Source organism: Myotis daubentonii, chromosome 10 (assembly GCF_963259705.1).
Source record: "Myotis daubentonii chromosome 10, mMyoDau2.1, whole genome shotgun sequence".
NCBI lineage: Eukaryota > Metazoa > Chordata > Mammalia > Chiroptera > Vespertilionidae > Myotis > Myotis daubentonii.
In genome coordinates this window covers 74286004-74305314 of record NC_081849.1, presented here as the reverse complement: position 1 = coordinate 74305314, position 19311 = coordinate 74286004, and the positions used below count along the sequence as shown (strand labels likewise).

At 42.3% G+C, this 19311-nt stretch overlaps 1 protein-coding gene across 2 annotated transcripts in view; it reads left to right on the top strand.

Moving 5' to 3' along the window:
- The window catches only part of SLC26A3 (solute carrier family 26 member 3), a 40388-nt gene that overhangs the window by 18746 nt on the left and 2331 nt on the right, over positions 1 to 19311 (top strand). For both annotated transcript variants that reach the window (XM_059712814.1, XM_059712815.1), the window contains 12 exons: positions 604 to 756; positions 1201 to 1283; positions 6760 to 6907; positions 7021 to 7134; positions 7240 to 7317; positions 10102 to 10197; positions 11639 to 11745; positions 13019 to 13088; positions 13181 to 13273; positions 15114 to 15209; positions 15542 to 15775; positions 17548 to 17602. In XM_059712814.1, coding sequence (XP_059568797.1) covers positions 604 to 756; positions 1201 to 1283; positions 6760 to 6907; positions 7021 to 7134; positions 7240 to 7317; positions 10102 to 10197; positions 11639 to 11745; positions 13019 to 13088; positions 13181 to 13273; positions 15114 to 15209; positions 15542 to 15775; positions 17548 to 17602 — 1327 coding nt within the window. The remainder of the gene's footprint in view (positions 1 to 603; positions 757 to 1200; positions 1284 to 6759; positions 6908 to 7020; positions 7135 to 7239; positions 7318 to 10101; positions 10198 to 11638; positions 11746 to 13018; positions 13089 to 13180; positions 13274 to 15113; positions 15210 to 15541; positions 15776 to 17547; positions 17603 to 19311) is intronic.

The following is a 19311-nucleotide window of genomic DNA, read 5'->3' as shown; positions in this document are numbered from 1 at the left end:
ACAAGACACTGAAGAAAGAAATTGAAGAAGATACAAATAAGTGGAAGTATATACCATGTTCATGAATAGGAAGAATTTACCATCATTAAAATGTCCATACTACCCAAAACAATCTGCAAATTCAATGCAATTCCTATCAAGATACCAATTTTGTATTTCACAGAAGTAGAACAAATATTCCAAAAATTTATATGGAACCACAAAAGACCTCGAATAGCAACAGCAGTGTTGAGAAAGAAAAACAAGGTTGAAAGAATCATGCTACCTGATATCAAACTATACTACAGGGGCATACTAATCAAAACAGCATAGTACTGCCCTGGCTGGTGTGCTCAGTGGTTAGAGTGTTGGCCTGCACACTGAAAGGTCGCAGGTTAGATTCCCCGTCAAGGGCATGTACCTGATCTGGGCTGCAGGTTTGATCCCTGGCCCCAGTCAGGGTGCATGTGGGAGGCAACCAAGCAATGTCTCTTTCACTCGCTATCAATCTATGTCAGTTCTTTTGCTTCAAATCTTATTTTTATGTATTTGGAAATAATTGAGTGTCATAATCAAATTATACATTAATATAGCACTTGGGTGTTTTTGTTTTTATAATTTTAGATACTAATTTCCATATTCACACAAATAGAGAAGACTAATATTGCAGACCTTGTGACCTCCTTGATTATCCTCTTCATTTTATTTGTGGTTAAAGAAATAAACCAGCGCTACAAAGCCAAACTTCCAGTGCCCATCCCAATTGAACTCATCATGGTAATTAATCATCTTCAGACTTTCTCTCATAACTCATGAGTCTCACAGTTGTATGTTGAAAGCCCTTCACCATCTGTAGATCAGGAGGTTTTAGTGGGGCAGATGCCATCTCTGCAGTTTCTGGGCCTAATGTTTAGTACAGTTTTATCTTGATTCAGAATTAAGAATTTTCTCTTTTGATTTTGGGTTTATTCTGTCCATTTAAGTCAAGACGAGGCTGGTGCAGAAGGCAAGATCTCTAAGGAGTTGATAGATGCATTTGAATTAATGTCTCAACTCTGGTGGGACATTAGAATGGCCTCAGGACTTCTTCTTAAAAAGTAGCAAAGCCTGGGCTTGAGATTCGTATCTAAGAGGTCAAGGGATGGTTTTTGGCATTTTTTGTAAAGCAAGGCTCTTAGGTATGTCTCACGTTTCTAACTTGGGCAATTTGCAACTTTGCAGACTGTGATCGCAACAGGGGTATCCTATGGCTTTGACTTCGAAAGAAGGTTCAATGTGACAGTGATTGGGAACATGCCAAGTGGGTAAGTGTGTCTTTTGGGATGACCTCTCCAAGCACTCATTGGAGAGTAAGCAGAAGTTACTAAAGACAGCCAGCTGAAGGGCATTAACCCAGGCTAGCATCCTCTCGGGCATTTATGAGGGAGACTCACTTGCTCTCCTTCTAGGAAGGAGCCACAAAGGACATATGGGTCTGCAGTTCCTAATATCAGGAAATGTCTCCTTGTGGAAGAACTCCCAAACCAGACAAACAGGGACTCAAACACAAATAAAAATGAAGTAGAAAAAGCAGAAAAATAGGCACGTCAACCTGCTTCCCCTCATAAAAAAGAGAAAGGAAGAAAGAAGACCAAGTGAAACCAGATTTCCTTGTCCATAAATTACTACAAACAATATGTAGTGTTTTGCTTGTGTTACTGGAGCCAAGAGCCGACAGTTCAAAAGAGACAGTGAAGGAATACCTGGCACAGTGCATGAGCAATCCAGTTAGGCACACCCTGTCCTTTCTCATGATCAAATTCAAAACAAGGCCAGAGCAACTCTTGCCACTGCTGAAGGATGGGGGTCCAATTCGTACGAGGAATTTGAAAATGTATCTGCTTGCATTTATTGGATTGAGAAGGAAGATCCAGGTTTGTGCTCTCTTTCCTTTTGCTGCCCTCTGACCCTAACAGCAATTTCTTCCAACTTGCTTACAATGATAGGCTGTATTCCTGTTTAAAAACAAAACAAAACAAAAACATGCTAAAGGTGTACTTGAGAATTCCAGGAATCAGCATTTATATGCATTGCTGATTTAAAAACAGCCAACTTCTTTAAAAAAAAAAAAAAAATATATATATATATATATATATATATATATATATATATATATATATATAGTGATTTCTCTCCACTCTGCAGTTTTCAAGTAATTATATTTTAATAAATGAAAGATCTTGTCAGAGGGTTTTAGAAATAAAAGATAAACTTAACATCACTGAGTTGCAATCTTAGAGACTTTACTTTGTGACTATATTTCAGATGCCAGTGGACCTCTCTCCTCAGGGTGTGGGTGCGTGGGGTGGGGAAGGGAGGAATTCACATGTATTAATTGTTACATTCTACAGTGAGGCAGTGTAGCTTAGTAGGCAAGCTCAGGTGTTCTAGAGGCACGGTGCCTGGGGTTTAGTTCTGATTCACTTTGCGTGGCCTTGGGCTCAGGGAGCTAAATAAATAATAGAGCCAAGAAATGAACTTAAGTCTTCAGACCACTCTGTCTACGGTGTTTATTAGAGGCCAGAACAAAAGATTAATAGCTGGCTTCTGGTTACTTTGATAGACAATGCAAATTTTACTTGTATCACTGATTTTAGATTTATTTAATGAGTAAATAATATTCCAAGGTAACTTTCTGATTCGTGATAGCTGCAGAATGTGAGATAATGGTACTTCTTCAAATTAGAGCTGAAAAATTTTTAACATATTCACAAATAATTAAGAAAGAATTGAATGGAGCTTAACCCACCGCCAGTAAGTTTTAGATGTTTATAGGAGCTGGGCATTTGAGTATATTGCTGTTGAGTTTGAGATATTTGTACTGTTTAGAATACAGTTAGTAAATAACATTTAACTGCTCTAAGTTCATGAGGCATAAGCACAAAAGTATCCTCTGTGAGTTGAGCGTTTTCCTGACACAACATCAGTCTAAATGGAAACCCTCTGTCTGCTTCGGGGCCATAGTTGGCTCTAGCAGTTCTGTGGAGCCCTGAACAGAGTCCAAGGCCCATCTGTTTGCTAAGGGTTTTCCATGAAAGGCTATGTTATCAATGGAAAGAAGACTTTCTTGCTGGCCTTGCCTCAGAATTGTGTTTCCTCAAAAGCCTCTATCCATGGGTAACCAGTGGAAGCATTGTAGGGGATGCTTTGCATCCTTTGCAACAATACAAGTGGGACCTAAGATGTTTTGCATGAAGCTTATGGGGATATAAATATGCGTTATAATATGCTTATACCAGCAAAATCATCTCCGATGTACCACTGCTATTGGGCTGTGTGTACAGTCTTGTATCAAATTCAAGCAGCACTGCTTTTCAACAATAATATAACAGATTCCAAAGTTTGCAAGGATACTAAATTCTTGCTAGTCATGCTCCAAAGTGAGGCAGCATTCATCCTAGATTGCATTTATTCATTGATTTGCCCCAAATTATGGACCACCTGATATATGCCATGAAGACTGGTCAGTTCTGGTCACAGAATAGTGAACCAGTCACAGTTCCTGCTCAGTATCTGGGGTGGGGAGGTACCAAGATTTATGGAAACACAGAGAATCTCTCCTAACCCTTGATGGTGAGGGAAGACGTGCTAGAACAAGCATGTCAAACTCAAAGGCTAACATGAGCCAAATAAACAAGGTTTAAGTTTTTGTGGGCCACAGAAAAACAAAAGCTTCAATTTCCATAGAAATGTAAGATTTATTTCAATAGAGGCATGCTGAATAAAAAGGGCAGACATAAATGAGTAATCATTAATATAAAATAATAGAACATTTTAATAAAAATTAATTTTTCTCTTCAACATTAACTTACGAGTCACTGAATAACTGCACAAATTAATAAGCATGCCGCAAATAAACCTATTTTTTGTTCTCTGAAGGCAAAATATTTCCTGTTGCGCACATCGAACAAGTCAATCCAAGACTAACGACATGGCAATCAGCTGCTAAAATATTCACTGCTAGTATTAGTGGAGAGAAATGGTGCACCTGCGTGTAAGGGAAATGAATGCAACACGATTATAGTAATCAGTCATTAGCAAATGTTGTAGTTCGTTATTAACACGTTAAGCGCCCAGTCAGTCACTGGTGACTGACACTATACTTTCCATCTGGGAGACAAAACAGGCTGGGCGCTTACTGTAACTAGAGGCCTGGTGCACAAAATTCATGCACGGGTAGGGTCCCTAGGCCTGGCAATCAGGGCCAATCTGTGGGGTGACCAGCGGGGCAATCATGGGGACCCTGCTGGCACCCACCTTGGCTGGCCTGGGGCCTGCGGGCAGCTGCTGTGTTGAGCATCTCCCTCCTGGTGGTCAGTTTGCATCATAGGGACCGGTCGTTTCACTGGTCATTCTGCTGTTTGGTCGATTTGCATATTAGGCTTTTATTATATAGGATTATGTATAACAGGATATTGTAAAAATTAAGTTACGAAATTTTTATTAAAATGTTTCTTACATAACATTGTATTGGCTGGGCCGCAAAAACATTCGTTGTGGGCCGCATGGGGCGATGGGCCAAGAGTTTGACATGCTTGTGCTAGAAGGACAGGGATGAGGGGACTGGTTCAGGCACAGGGAACAACAAATTAGAAGCTTCCAAGGTGAGAGAATGGGCGGCGCCTTTAAGAAACAAACAAACAAAAAAAGCTGGGTGGGAGAACCAAGATGGCGGCATAGGTTAACGCCGGAGTTTGCTGCTTTGAACAACTACTTCAAAAGTGAAACTAAAACACGGAACAGACATCACCCAGAACCCCAGGAACGCTGGCTGAGTGGAAGTCCTACAACTAGGAGGAAAGAGAAACGCACACGGACACTCAGAGGAGGCGCAGTGCTGAAGTCAAATTCTGAGGTGCGGAGTGCGCGGAGCGGGCTGGCAGCGGAAGGTGCGGTTGGCGTTTTCAATCGGGAGGGAGTCGCAGACTCTGAGCACCAGATCCGGGCGAGTCTTTAGGGACCCAGACTCAAACGGGAGAAGCAGGACTGTCTGGCTTCAGTCAGAGCGAGTGCAGCTTTCTCTCCGAGCTTTGCAGCGGGTGCTGGGACTCAGAGAGGCAGAGCCCCTTGTGACAGGACTGAGAGCCGCCATAACTGCTCTCTCCGGCCCACCCTGTTGATCCTGTGCGACCCGCCCCGCCCAAGCCCTGCACAGAGGCATTTGCCGGATAGCCTCAGGCAAAGGCTAGATTAGCACCTCCCTAGAGGACAGAAGTTCTCTCACTGCTGACACAGCTGATTCTCATAGCCACTTGGCCTGGAGGTCAAACCCTCCCTGGAATTAGCTACAACAATCAAGATTTATCTATAAGACTTCGAACAAAGACCACTAGGGGGTACACCAAGGAAGCATAACAAAATGCGGAGACAAAGAAACAGGACAAAATTGTCAATGGAAGATATAGAGTTCAGAACCACACTTTTAAGGTCTCTCAAGAACTGTTTAGAAGCTGTCGATAAACTTAATGAGATCTACACGAAAACTAATAAGACCCTCAATCTTATATTGGGGAACCAACGAGAAATTAAGCATACACGGACTGAAATAACGAATATTATACAGACGCCCGACAGCAGACCAGAGGAGCGCAAGAATCAAGTCAAAGGTTTGAAATGCGAGGAAGCAAAAAACATCCAACCGGAAAAGCAAAATGAAAAAAGAATCCAAAAATGCGAGGATAGTGTAAGGAGCCTCTGGGACAGCTTCAAGCGTACCAACATCAGAATTATAGGGGTGCCAGAAGATGAGAGAGAGCAAGATATTGAAAACCTATTTGAAGAAATAATGACAGAAAACTTCCCCCACCTGGTGAAAGAAATGGACTTACAGGTCCAAGAAGCGCGGAGAACCCCAAACAAAAGGAATCCAAAGAGGACCACACCAAGACACATCATAATTAAAATGCCAAGAGCAAAAGACAAAGAGAGAATCTTAAAAGCAGCAAGAGAAAGAAACTCAGTTACCTACAAGGGAATACCCATACGACTGTCAGCTGATTTCTCAACAGAAACTTGGCAGGCCAGAAGGGAGTGGCAAGAAATATTCAAAGTGATGAATACCAAGAACCTACAACCAAGATTACTTTATCCAGCAAAGCTATCATTCAGAGTTGAAGGTCAGATAAAGAGCTTCACAGATAAGGAAAAGCTAAAGGAGTTCATCACCACCAAACCAGGATTATATGAAATGCTGAAAGGTATCCTTTAAGAAGAGGAAGAGGAAGAAAAAGGTAAAGATACACATTATGAACAACAAATATGCATCTATCAACAAGTGAATCTAAGAATCAAGTGAATTAATAATCTGATGAACAGAATGAACTGTTGATTATAATAGAATCAGGGACATAGAAAGGGAATGGACTGACTATTCTTGGGGGGGAAAGGGGTGTGGGAGATGTGGGAAGAGACTGGACAAAAATCGTGCACCTATGGATGAGGACAGTGGGTGGGGAGTGAGGGCGGAGGGTGGGGCGGGAACTGGGAGGAGGGGAGTTATGGGGGGGAAAAAAAAGAGGAACAAATGTAATAATCTGAACAATAAAGATTTAATTAAAAAAAAAAAGCTGGGTATGGTTGGAGCATAAATTCTGGGAAAGTGTAGCGATTAAGCAGGAATGGAGGGAGGGGGTAGATGGGGGGCCTTGCTAAGGAATTTGGACTTTTTCTGAGCGCAAATGGATGCCACTGAAGGTGTCTAAGCAGGCTGGTGACCTTCAGACTTGTTTACTTTAAATTCAGATTTGAGCCACCTATCACGTATGACTTGGAGGTTATCAAAGGAACCATCGGAGACAGCTTCAGCATTGCAATCGTTGGCTTTGCAGTGGCCTTTTCGGTCGCCAGCGTTTATTCCCTCAAACACGATTATGCGATTGATGGCAATCAGGTAAGTGTACAGCCGATGCTGGGTCTAATTCAGCGTCTTTAAATAATGTTTCACGTATATACAATACCCATGGCGCTGCTCCTAATGAAGATCCCTTCTTGTCCTCTTGTCAGGAGTTAATAGCCTTGGGAGTGAGTAACATATTCACTGGGTCATTCAAAGGATTTGCCGCAAGTACCGCCCTCTCCAGATCTGCAATTCAAGAAAGTACTGGAGGCAAAACGCAGGTATTTCTGGACCTTTGCTTGGAAGGCCATCCTAGCTTAGTCCCCGGGGAATGCCAGACCGCGGGAAAAGTTGATTTTGTGGTGGGAATGGTTTCATCTACACAGGTTGCTGGGATTCTCTCTGCTCTCATCGTGCTGATTTTCATTGAAAACCTGGGATTTCTTCTGGCGCCACTACAAAAGGTACCAACCCTCCCTCTTTGGATGCTATCTCTCTCCTGGGGCACCCTGGTTCCTAAACTCTCGAAACATAAACCAAACGGGAATATGAGGTAACTGCAAACTCTCGAGCACTCTTCTCAGCCAGTACTCTGCGGGCCGTAAGTATTTCTTTATCCCCTGGTAGCATTTTGTGAATGCTAGGAATGCACATGCCCAAAACACCGTATCTACTCTACCCTTCCCATGTTCGTAGCCCAGAATATACTTGATGTTTAGACAGAAAGACACCCTGGCACAGCGGCTTCAACGTGAATTGACTGAGGTGAAGATTTTCTTAAAGGTTAAGGTAATCAGGGCGTCGATCTAAGTCAGAGAATGGTGCTGCCAGACACACAACCTGTTCCCAGGCATCCGCCCTGCAGCTCCCAGGGTTTGATTTGACTCCAAGACCAAAGCTGCCAGATTGCAGGACGGAGCAAACAGCCCAATACCCTGGGGAGGGCGCCTCGCGCTCCTCTGTCCAGCCCTCCTGAACTGTACATTTTGAGGCTTTCGCTGGAGCCTTTGTAAACGACGGCAGCGCCCAGATGGAAAACAGGACAGCGGACTCCGGAAAGCACGGGCTCTCTAGGAAGCCAGACAATGGTAAACAGGCAGTTCTTTATGGTGTGCATAGGATTGTGAGGGAGGGTATGGAGCACTGGCTCTAGAGTCTGCTTCTAATCCTGGCTCTGCCACTTGTTGTCTGTGTGCTTCGGGGCAAATTACTTCTCTCAACCTCAAGTTCCCCCCAAAATATCCTCGGGTGAGGATTAACAAAAATACTAAATAAATAAATGCACACACAGCCCCCTGCATAGAGAATTCTGCCCTATTGTGCTTCTTCCGGGTGCATTCTTGAGCTTTCCCTCACCCGCATCAACTTGGAGAATTAAAGAAACAATTGCCACATAAAACCATAGATAGCTCTCCAGTGGCTAAGCAATGTCCAAAGACATTGTCCAGGATTAATCAGAACTCCTGCTGTCCAGGATTCACGTGGCGAGTTCTTGGACCACTGTGTCTGTAATGTCCTTGTTTCACACGAGTAGCTGCTTTGCTTCTTTTTCTCACAGGAGGACAAAATAACCCACAATGATAGCTAATAGTGAATGTTTCTTGGGTGCTTACTAAGTATCGGCAGAATTTTATGCATTTTACGTGTATTTCGTCCTTTTTATCAATGACACTGTGGATACCAAATAAAACTCCTCCCTACAGCTCCTCAGTACTCTGCAGGCTTTGTTATTGAAGGGCACTACTGTGTGTGTAATTCATTTCAAATGGTTTTCCCTTGGAATTCTGACCAGGTGGGAAATAATGCCTAATGAAAAGACAACTATGTCTCTTCGGCTGGTGGCACTGGACATGCTTAATGCTAAAGTCCCCCAAACAATAAGCAGAGAGTCTTATGGAACCCTCCCCCAGCTACCATGGTGATGACAACTTTTTTCCTCTAAATATATCTTTATTGATTTCAGAGTGGAAGGGACAAGGAGAGATAGAAACATCAATGATGAGAGAGAACCATTGATTGGCTGCCTCCTGCACGCCCCACACAGGGGATCAACCCACAGCCCAGGCATGTGCCCTAACCGGGAATCAAACCATGACCTCCTGGTTGGTAGGTCGACGTCAGCATGCAAATTCCATAGCCCATTCGGAATGGAACAGCTTGAATTGGGGGTGAAGGCTAGGGGCACACACCTACCATTGTGTTAAAATGTAAATAAGAGTCCGACCAGCATGGCTCAGTGGTTGAGCAACGTCGACCTATGAACCAGGAAGTCATGGTTCAATTCCCGGTCAGGGCACATGCCCAGGTTGCAGGCTCAATCCCCAGTTGGGGGTGTGCAGGAGATAGCCGATCAATGATTCTCTCTCATCATAGATGTTTCTATGTCTCTCTCCCTTCCTCTCTGAAATCAATAAAATACATGTAAAGAAAAAACCTAAGAAAGGGAGCAAACTTGGCGAGTCGGCATTTTTCACCTTAACTGGCATCATTCCCTGTAAGACGAGTGATCTCACTTGGGCATGCGAAGGAAGGATCAGGAGCCTGAAGTGCTGCTGTAGCAGAGCTGAGTTTTCTACCCAGATCCCTTAGCAAGTGTACTCTTCAGTGGTATCTGCATCAGGACTGTTTAAAAGAGGCCGTGCTACTGGGTGCTTGGTCCTGGCTTCGGAAATAGTAATTCATTAGCTCATCCGCTCACTCACTGAATAATTATTAAGCCCCTCCTGGATGTATTCACCATGGTCGGTTCTGGGGATACAGCTGGGAGCACGAGAGATGTGGCACACGCTGTTCCAGGGAGTCTGCCTCAAAGACTTGTTCACCTCTGCAGCCTTCAGCTTCCTGTTTCAAAATGGCACGATTGCTGAGCATCGCCGACGTTTTGAATTCTTATTCCAGGACCTCAAGCTCCCCAAACTTGTTTTTAAACAAAGAGCAACTCCCTCTCCCACCTTCAATAAGTAGACACACAGTAGCCTCTCGCGGATGGAGAAGAATTTATATCGGTCATAGGTCTTAGGACCTGCCTTTCTCTGTCCCAAGGCATAGGCTGGTCTGTGCTGTCAGGTCATCGAAGCCACTGTCACTGTGGTGGGGAAGGGCTGGTGTGTCTTGCATGGCCCTACACAAGGGTGTACACTTTGCTTTGGGGCCCTTTAAAGGACTCACTTATCTACAGCCTTCACCTTTGCTTCAGTGTGGCTTATTTAGTTATCTGAAAGTACATCTGTCGTTTATGTCTCTCACAGTCTGTCCTGGCAGCTCTAGCACTTGGGAACTTAAAGGGAATGCTGATGCAGTTTACAGAAATACGAAGGCTGTGGCGAAAGGATAAGTATGATTGTGTAAGTAGAGGCAATGGCATTTGAGAGAAAAATCAGGATGACACTTAATGCTGATGTAAAATGCCTACTTATATTGTAAACTCTGAGACATTCTGTTCCTATATATATCTGTTAAAATGACTTTATGGGGATAGAGATGTGCCCGCAACCCAGGTACATGCCCTTGACCGGAATCGAACCTGGGACCCTTCAGTCCGCAGGCCGACACTCTATCCACTGAGCAAAACCGGTCAGGGCTTGTTAAAATGACTTTAGTTTGTGTTATTTACTATCTTTAAACAGCCTACTCTAATGATCATTCTCTGGGATTTTCATTTAAAAGGATGAGCTTCTTGCAAGTAGGAGATGCTCCAGGAAACACTAGTAGATAACTTCCTTAGATCTGCCCTTAAAATCCCTGCAGTCCTCCCAAATGCCACAGAAACTCTCTGAAGTTCAGGGTATGCATTGCTTTTGTTCTTCATTACATCATATGTTAGTTCCCAGAGGATCTGTGAAAAACTTAAATTCTGAACAATCTTTTGGAAGTGCTCTATAAAAGCTCCCCTTGCTCTCAGCATGCCTTGTTGGGAGAAGCAGAGCCCATAATTATATCAGGGTCAAAGTCTGTGGCATAAAAACGCTTAACATATCCTCTAGTACTTTACAAGCAGAAGGTAATAAACTATACCTGGTTTACTTTTTTTTTTTTTTTTTTTGCTAATCTTCTCTGTGTCGTTCCAATTTTAGTATATGTGCTGACGAAGCAAGCACTACACTTGGTTTACTTTTGTTCCAGCTAGATTATTGTTGGGGATTTTCATAGCCCTTTGGCATACTGATTCTCTTTTTCTTTATTGATTTAAGAGAGGAAGGGAGAGAGAGAGATAGATAGATAGAAACATCAATGATGAGAGAGAATAATTGATCCACTGCCTCCTGCACACCCCACACTGGGGATCAAGCCCACAACCTGGGCATGTGCCCTGACCGGGAATCGAACCATGACCTCCTGGTTCATAGGTCGACGCTCAACCACTGAGCCACGCCGGCGGGGCCGTACTAAGATTCTTGTAGAGATCATCACTATGAATAAAACCAGCAGACCAAAAGTATAATATGCCCACTAATCTGCTCATTTTAAGGAACTGCAGCTGGTTCCGGAATTTTAGCTGTGACTGATAGACTCAATCATTTCCTTGACCAGGCCAGGGATGGGATTAGCAGTGGATACACTCTCTTGGGATTTTAAAAAATATCTGCTTGTGTTTTCTGTGGTTCAGAAGCTGAGCCAGTAGAAATGACCTCTGGAGGCAGGTCCCTTCTCCTGTATACTTCCAACTGCTGCTGTGTTCCCTGGAAGTTCATGCTTTCTCGTAGCAATGAACCTACCAGGTGACACACTGTACTTGAGTCAGGGTCAATGGTAGCGTATGGTGTACATGTCGCCTTCCTTTTGCAGCTCATTTGGATCACGACCTTCATCTTCGTCACTGTCCTGGGACTTGCGTTAGGCCTGGCAGCTAGTGTGGCGTTCCAGCTCCTCACCATCGTGTTCAGGACCCAATTGTGAGTGACTGTCGCACTCTGTGTCCTCGCAGACTTTGGCCTGCCAGTGTCGGGAGGAAAAAAACTTGTCGCTGATTAAGGGGAGAGTAGTTTAATGGATAGGCATGCAAATCTATCGAGACTGGCCAGTCTGTTCTTCCTCAGGCTGCTCACCCCAAAGGGCAATAGAATGGCCCAAATTAAAGCATTAGCCGAGGTCTCTCCGGCTGTTGGTCTGCTCCCTGCCTGCACTCAAATGCAAAGAAATCATAGAAATGTATATGCCTGAGACCAGTGGTTCTCAACCTTGGCTGCACATGAGAATCACCTGGGAATCCTTTTAAAATCCTGATTTCTGGGCCTCATCCTCCGGAAATTCTGTTTCTTTGTTATGAGGTGAGACCACAACATTAGTAACAAAGAAACAGAATTTCCAGAGGACGAGGCCCAGAAATCAGGATTTTAAAAAGATTCCCAGGTGGTTCTCATGTGCAGCCAAGGTTGAGAACCACTGCCTTAGACTATTTAAATTGGGGAAATGTGTTACTGGGAGGATGGTGAGGTTCTCCATGTCTAGTGGAGTATTCTTCCTCTGTATAGGCTGTTAGATTGTACTCCCACCTGGAAAGCATGGAGCTGACCTAAGAGAATTTCTGAAAGGCCCCGCTCATCCTAGAATGCCACAAAAACAACAACGCTTAGAATGATTGATGCTTAATGGTCATCCAGTCCAAACACCTTTTTTATTCCACTCAGCCTAAGTTGGATTATATTGTGACAGAGATATAACACTTCTTAGCAGCTAAGCAGTTCCATATCACAGTGTCATCACAGTTTAAGTTAATCCTTGACTGATGGAATGCATTTATATTGCAATGTTCCTGCATTCATTGATTCATTTATATTTTCATTCATTTCTTGGGGACTCAGCAAACATAGAAACAAACTGAGTGGTCATAGGCAAATCGTCATACTTCCCCATGTCCACATCTGTACAACTGGGTAAACATGTCTGTCTTTTTCACCAAATAACTGTGGTATTCAGAATCAAAACAGCAAACACAAACAGAAGCTTTTTGTGAACTGGAGTATGGTAGGGGGGAGGTACTGTCTTAGGAGCTGTGGCAGAATAAGGAAAACCAGGTGTTGGCCCTCCATGGTCTCTAAGGGCACAGTGAGTCTTTTACATTTTTAAAATGAGCCTGCTTTGGGATGCTAGCAAAACATCAGTGTTAGCCTTCTAGGCCTCCCAAATATGTATGCATGATTTATGTGGCGTTCATCTTCCCGACAGTCCGAAATGCAGCACTCTGGCTAGTGTTGGACGGAGCAACATCTACAAGAATAAGAAAGATTACTCTGACGTAAGGGAGACTCATTTTTTTACTTTGATTTGCTAAATTATATTAATATGAACCCACTGGGCACCATCTAATATTACTTCTCTGCCTTACAGATTTATGAACCAGAAGGAGTGAAAATTTTCCGATGTCCATCTCCTATTTACTTTGCAAACATTCGTTTCTTTAAGCAGAAACTTATTGATGCTGTAAGTTTAGGGGTTATTAATTTTTTTTTGTAATTCCACCAAATATCTAGAAATGAGATGTTTGTTTTGTAACGAGAGGAGGTCATTGACTTCACCTATGTTGAGGCTGGTTTTTGTTAATGTTTTTGTATCCCATATTTTCCAATCTGTTGGAAAATAAGATTTTTTGAACGACTTCCAATACACAGTCACCTTTTGTTAAATTCTGATGCAGAGTAAAAAGATCACAATGAGATTTGGGGCTACTGGTTTTTCATAGATATTGTCCTACAGATTTTCCTGAGGAATCAACTTCAGAAAGAGAAAAAGAGTGATATTTAATATTTGGCTGTATCATTGAAGAGATTCAGAATAGCAAACAAATATTTATACTATAAATGAAATTAATAAATATAACACAAATGAATCTTTAATATGAAATAACAACTGAGTGTCCTGCTGGCCTGTAGAGAAGATGACAAAGAAGCAATCTTTAAGGTTAAGAAACAAAAGCTCAGCATTTACTCTTGAACCTGCCTTTTGATCTACGCTGTGCTTTGCATAGAGTTTCTGCCTTAGCCCTACTGATTATTATTAGAATAGAGGCCCTCGCAGCAGCAGCCCCAGAAGGACGTCCAGAAGGATATCTGGACTAATTAGCATATTATGCTTTTATTATTATAGATTGGTGTGCATCAAATATTTTTCTACCAAATTTTTTTACAATAATGGATCATATTGTGTATATGGCTTTATATACCGTCCTTTTCACTTAATCTAGTATCTTTCCATCCAACTACATTTTTTGGCCAACTTTTTTTTAAAAATTACATAATTTGACTCTCCTTACCTATTACTCTGGAGCTATATGTTGCTACAATAAAAACACATTTGTTTTGAAAAGGGGAAAATGAAGGTAATCCTCTGGTTATTATAAAATAATAAAATTATAAGATAAGTAAATGATAAAATCAAATAATAATAGATATTATAAAATGTAATCATATGCATTTTAATAGAATAAAATTATATAGAAGCAGACTACTAATTAGATGCCACCCATATTCATTAAATAGAAAATCCTATATAATAAAAGGGTAATATGCAAACTGACCCTAACAGCAGAACAACTGGGAATGACTGGTCACTATGACACACACTGACCACCAGGGGGCAGATGCTCAATGCAGGAGCTGCTCCCTGGTGGTCAGTGCATTCCCACAGGGGGAGCTCTGCTCTGCCACAAACCAGGCTGATGGCTGCCAGTACAGCGGTGGTGGTGGGAGCCTCTCTTGCCTCCTCAGTAGTGCTAAGGATGTCCGACTGCAGCTTAGTCCTGCTCCCCACTGGCAAGTGGACATCCCCTGAGGGCTGCCAGGCTGCCAGAGGGATGTCTGACTGCCAGCTTGGGCCCGATCCCCCAGGGAGCAGGCCTAAGCCAGCAGGTGGACATCCTCCGAGGGGTCCCAGACTGCAAGAGGGCATAGGCCAGGCTGAGGGACCCCCCCGCCGAGTGCACAATTTTTTGTGCACCAGGCCTCTAGTAAATAAAATAAAATCCCTTAAGAGTTGTGTGGACCAAAAATACAAACAGATTCAAATTAGAGTTTAGACCGATTCATGGATCATTTATGGACATATCCTGGATGGTACACAGGTTTTTAAACATTAATCATTGCATACAGGCTGAGCAGACCATCAGTCTGACACAATGCTCTCACTAATGTTGTTTGAACCACTTACATTTTATTATCAATATATGTCTCAATTCCTTAACCTACCCTACTTAAAATCATTAGAAACATGCTATATAAGTAGCAGAATATTCAATACTGTTGTAACACAAGAATGGGTTTTTCAGGTTGGCTTTAGTCCACTTCGAATTCTACGCAAGCGCAATAAAGCTTTGAAGAAAATCAGAAAACTGCAGAAGCAAGGCCTGCTACAAGTGACACCAGTAAGTTTCTTGACCGCATTTTTGTGTATTATAGCTAAAAGCTTAGTCAAATGTAGGTCAAGATGTTGGTTCCATTCTTTTTATATAAAATGCCAGATAAACAAGGTATTTCGTGTGTCAATTAATGTGGTATTTTTAAATAGTATCTTTGAGGCTCTCCTTCCAATTTTATCCTCCTAGGACAATTTGTATTATCCAAAGAAAAGAGTTTACAATCTCATTTGCTTGACCCAACTTTAAATCTGTGTTTCAGCCAGTCACTGGCCATCTTTGACACACAGAAGGCATTTCTCCGTCGGAATTTCCATGCATATTACTATCCTCTCTTGCAGAAAGGATTGATATGCACCGTGGATGGCTTGAAAGATTCCGATGAAGAGCTGGACAACAATCAAGTAGAAGAACTGAACCAGCCAGTCAATACCACAGACCTGCCCTTCCAGATAGACTGGAATGCTAGCCTTCCTCTCAACATTGCGGTCCCTAAAATTGAACTGCACAGCCTCATCCTGGATTTCTCAGCGGTGTCATTTCTTGATGTGTCTTCAATGAGGGGCCTCAAATCGGTAATTCCTTTTTCCTTAATGGAAATAACCAATCAGGGACTGAAGGTGAAAAACTGTATTTGTGGAAGGATGCTCCTTTAGACAATACACATGTAAATAGAAGCAAATTATAATCTTAGAATATTCCATGGAGGGAGTGGGAGGGCAGATGGGGCACGTTCAGTGAACTCTTTAAGAGTGCATTTCCCATGAGACTGGCATAAAATTTTGAAGGCAACCAAACCTACATTTCTAATCTATGTTGATCCTGCTGGGAGACAACTCTGCTCTCACTCCTATGAAATTTCAGGCCTGTGGCACTTTCCTATCTTTATGGACATTGTATCTAAATTGTCCTAAAATACAGATGATTTGAAAAGTTCTTGGGAAATAGGGCTCCTCTTGTTTTGATCTGATATAAGCTGATGGAATTTCACTTGGCTAAATAACAATCTTTTTTAAGAAGATGTGTGAAAGAATAAATATGGCAAGCGATTTGGGATTTAAAAGCAGGACTGACACAATCCGGTTGCTCTCTGTTTTCTTGCCATGGTTTGGTGGGCATTTCTAAAATAAATTTGTTTCTAACAGAAATGCAGAAATAGGTAAAGGAAATTTAAGAAATTCCACATTGCCCTCTTCTTTTGCTTGGTTTTTCACAAAAATCTGCCTACATAAGAACAGAGCTAAGATAAGATCTATTAAGTAGGGTGAACGCAGACAAAATTAAAAATAGGGTAATTTCATTGTGTTCAAAATTCTCTTTAAAAAAATCTTAAGTCTGCAGACTGCTTGCTCTTTCTTTGCTTTTTATTTTTTGTGTGTGTATTTGTTTGTGTCAGCTTTGAAGCAAAAAATACGCACACATCACATTGATTTTTTTTATCCTAGCATACTGATTTTTTTTTTTTTTTTTTTTAGGATAGCACAAACGATAGGGACTCTGCCTTACATTTCATTAAAGCCCAACTTTTTAGCTCAGTGTCTCATAGATCAACCGTATACACTACTTCTCTCACCTTATATCAGCAGTTCTCAACCTGTGGGTCGCAACCCTTTGGGGGTCGAATGACCCTTTCACAGGGGTCGCCTAAAACCATCGGAAAACACATATATAATTACATATTGTTTTTGTGATTAATCACTATGCTTTAATTATGTTCAATTTGTAACAATGAAATTGGGGGTCACCACAACATGAGGAACTGTATTAAAGGGCCGTGGCATGAGGAAGGTTGAGAACCACTGCCTTATATGATCTTAATGATATCTCTACTGGTATTTGCTCTTAGCCTAGAGACCAAGAAATTGCATAAAGATTTGTTGGTTCTGGACACACCTAGTTACTGGGGACAGGAATAATGAACAACTTATGTGTGTGTAAATAGAAAGCTCTAGCTGATAGCATCTCATAGAAAAAAAAACTTTTAAAATTAGGGAATGACATCAGCATCATGGCATATTGAAAAGACTCCTTTGTTTCTCCCTGAATTTAAAATTAAATCAGAGGTTACCTGGTGAGTTAAAGCACAACATTTACCCATCACACTTCCCAGAAGAATGATCACTTTTAACTTCCTCCTTCCGGGGAGAATTCTTTCCTTTGGATTTATCTCTTTCTGTCAGCAAGCCTTGTTTTGAAGTTTAGTGTCTCTTGATACTATTCTCTCTTTTCAAAATGTAACAGGTTCTGAAAGCATTATGTCACCCATACACTATAATTATGACAGTTTTCTTTACGTTTCTAACAAGTGAAACTGTTCCCCAAGGAAGATCTACTTTCTTTTTAACAGATTTTGCAAGATTTCATCAGGATCAAAGTAGATGTGTACATTGTTGGAACTGATGGTAAGTTGTTTTATTTTTAAATTCTGACAATCGCTTCAGGTTCATTGCCAACTCTCGATCTCTCCAATAACAGCTATTTTTTTATGATCACCAAGAAGGAAGTCTAATTTTTTAAAAATATATTTTATTTATTTTTCACAGAGAGGAAGGGAGAGGGATAGAGAGTTAGAAACATCGATGAGAGAGAAACATCGATCAGCTGCCTCCTGCACACTCCCAACTGGGGATGTGCCTGCAACCAAGGTATATGCCCCCAACCAGAATCGAACCTGAGACCCTCCAGTCCCCAGGCCGATGCTCTATCCACCGAACCAAGCCGGCCAGGGCAGGAAATCTAATTCTCAGCTGAGCCTATAGAAATCCCTCTGGAAATCGCATCTTTATGTTTCAGTTCTGTCATATGCAATTAAACTAACTTTGCAATTTGAATCCTAGTTTAATAGGCAGCAAAAAAGAAGTGGCTATGTAACCATTTTTTACTCTACTCTTCTTGGAAAAGTAGGTTTGTTTTTCTCTTTTCTTGCCTCCCTTGATTCCGCAGCCCATAATAACCTGGTTTCTGCTTCACCTCACTGATGAGGTCATCAGTAATCCAGGTTGTCAAGATCAACTGCCTCCTTCCTGGCCTCATTCTCATGGAGCTTACTTTAGCATTTGGCCCTTTCTTTAGCATTTGTCTTTTCTTTTCTTTTCTTTTTAAAATTGATTTCAGAGAGGAAAGGAGAGGGAGAGAGAGATAGAAACATCAGTGATGAGAGAGAATCATTACCAGCTGCCTCCTGCATGCCCCACACTGGGGATCAAGCCCGCAACCTGATCATGTACCCTGATGGAATCAAACCGCGACCTCCTGGTTCATAGATTGATGCTCAACCACTGAGCCATGCCGGCCCGGCAGCATTTGTCTTTGAAACTCTCTCCGTGACTTCTGCAAGACCCTTCTTCTGATTCACTTCTCACCCCTCTCAGAGCGCCTCAGTGTCTGGCACTGGGTCCTCTCCCACTTTTGACAGCCAGTCTTTCCCAGGCTTTACTCTTAACCCTATAGGTCTAATTCCATGACTGCAAGTGTATCTTGTTAATGAATTCCTAAACTACACCTCCAGCCCAGACCTTTCTTCTGAGCTGCAGATCCATGTATGCAATTGTTCAAAACTAAATATATTATCCTCCTTCCCAAAACCACTCCTTCTCTTCCTGTCTCAGTCACTCCATCACCACTCACTCAGTTGCCCAAAGTAAAAACCCTGGAGCCACCCTTCATTTCTCCTCCTCCCCTTCCCTCTGCATTCAGCGAATCACCTGTAGGTAACTCCTCCTGAATCAGTTTCTTGCTCTTCACTTCCACAGCCTCAGTCCACACCTCTATCATTTCTCATCTAGACCCTAGGAAGGAAGTTTCTAGCTAGTGTCTTGTCTCTAGAACGTTCTCCTACCCCATTTTCTGACTAGGAAACTCTTTCATGGCCCTAGCCTGTTTGGCTCAGTGGATAGAGCACTGACCTTCAGACTGAAGGGTCTTGGGTTCAATTCCAGTCAAGGACATGTACCTTGGTTGTAGGCTCAGTTCCTGGCCCTGGTGGGGGCACATGCAGAAGGCAACCAATCAGTATGTCTCTCTCACATTGATGTTTATCTCTGCTCTCTCCCTCTCCCTTCCACTTTCTCTAAAAATCAATGGAAACATATCCTCCAGTGAGGATTAACCA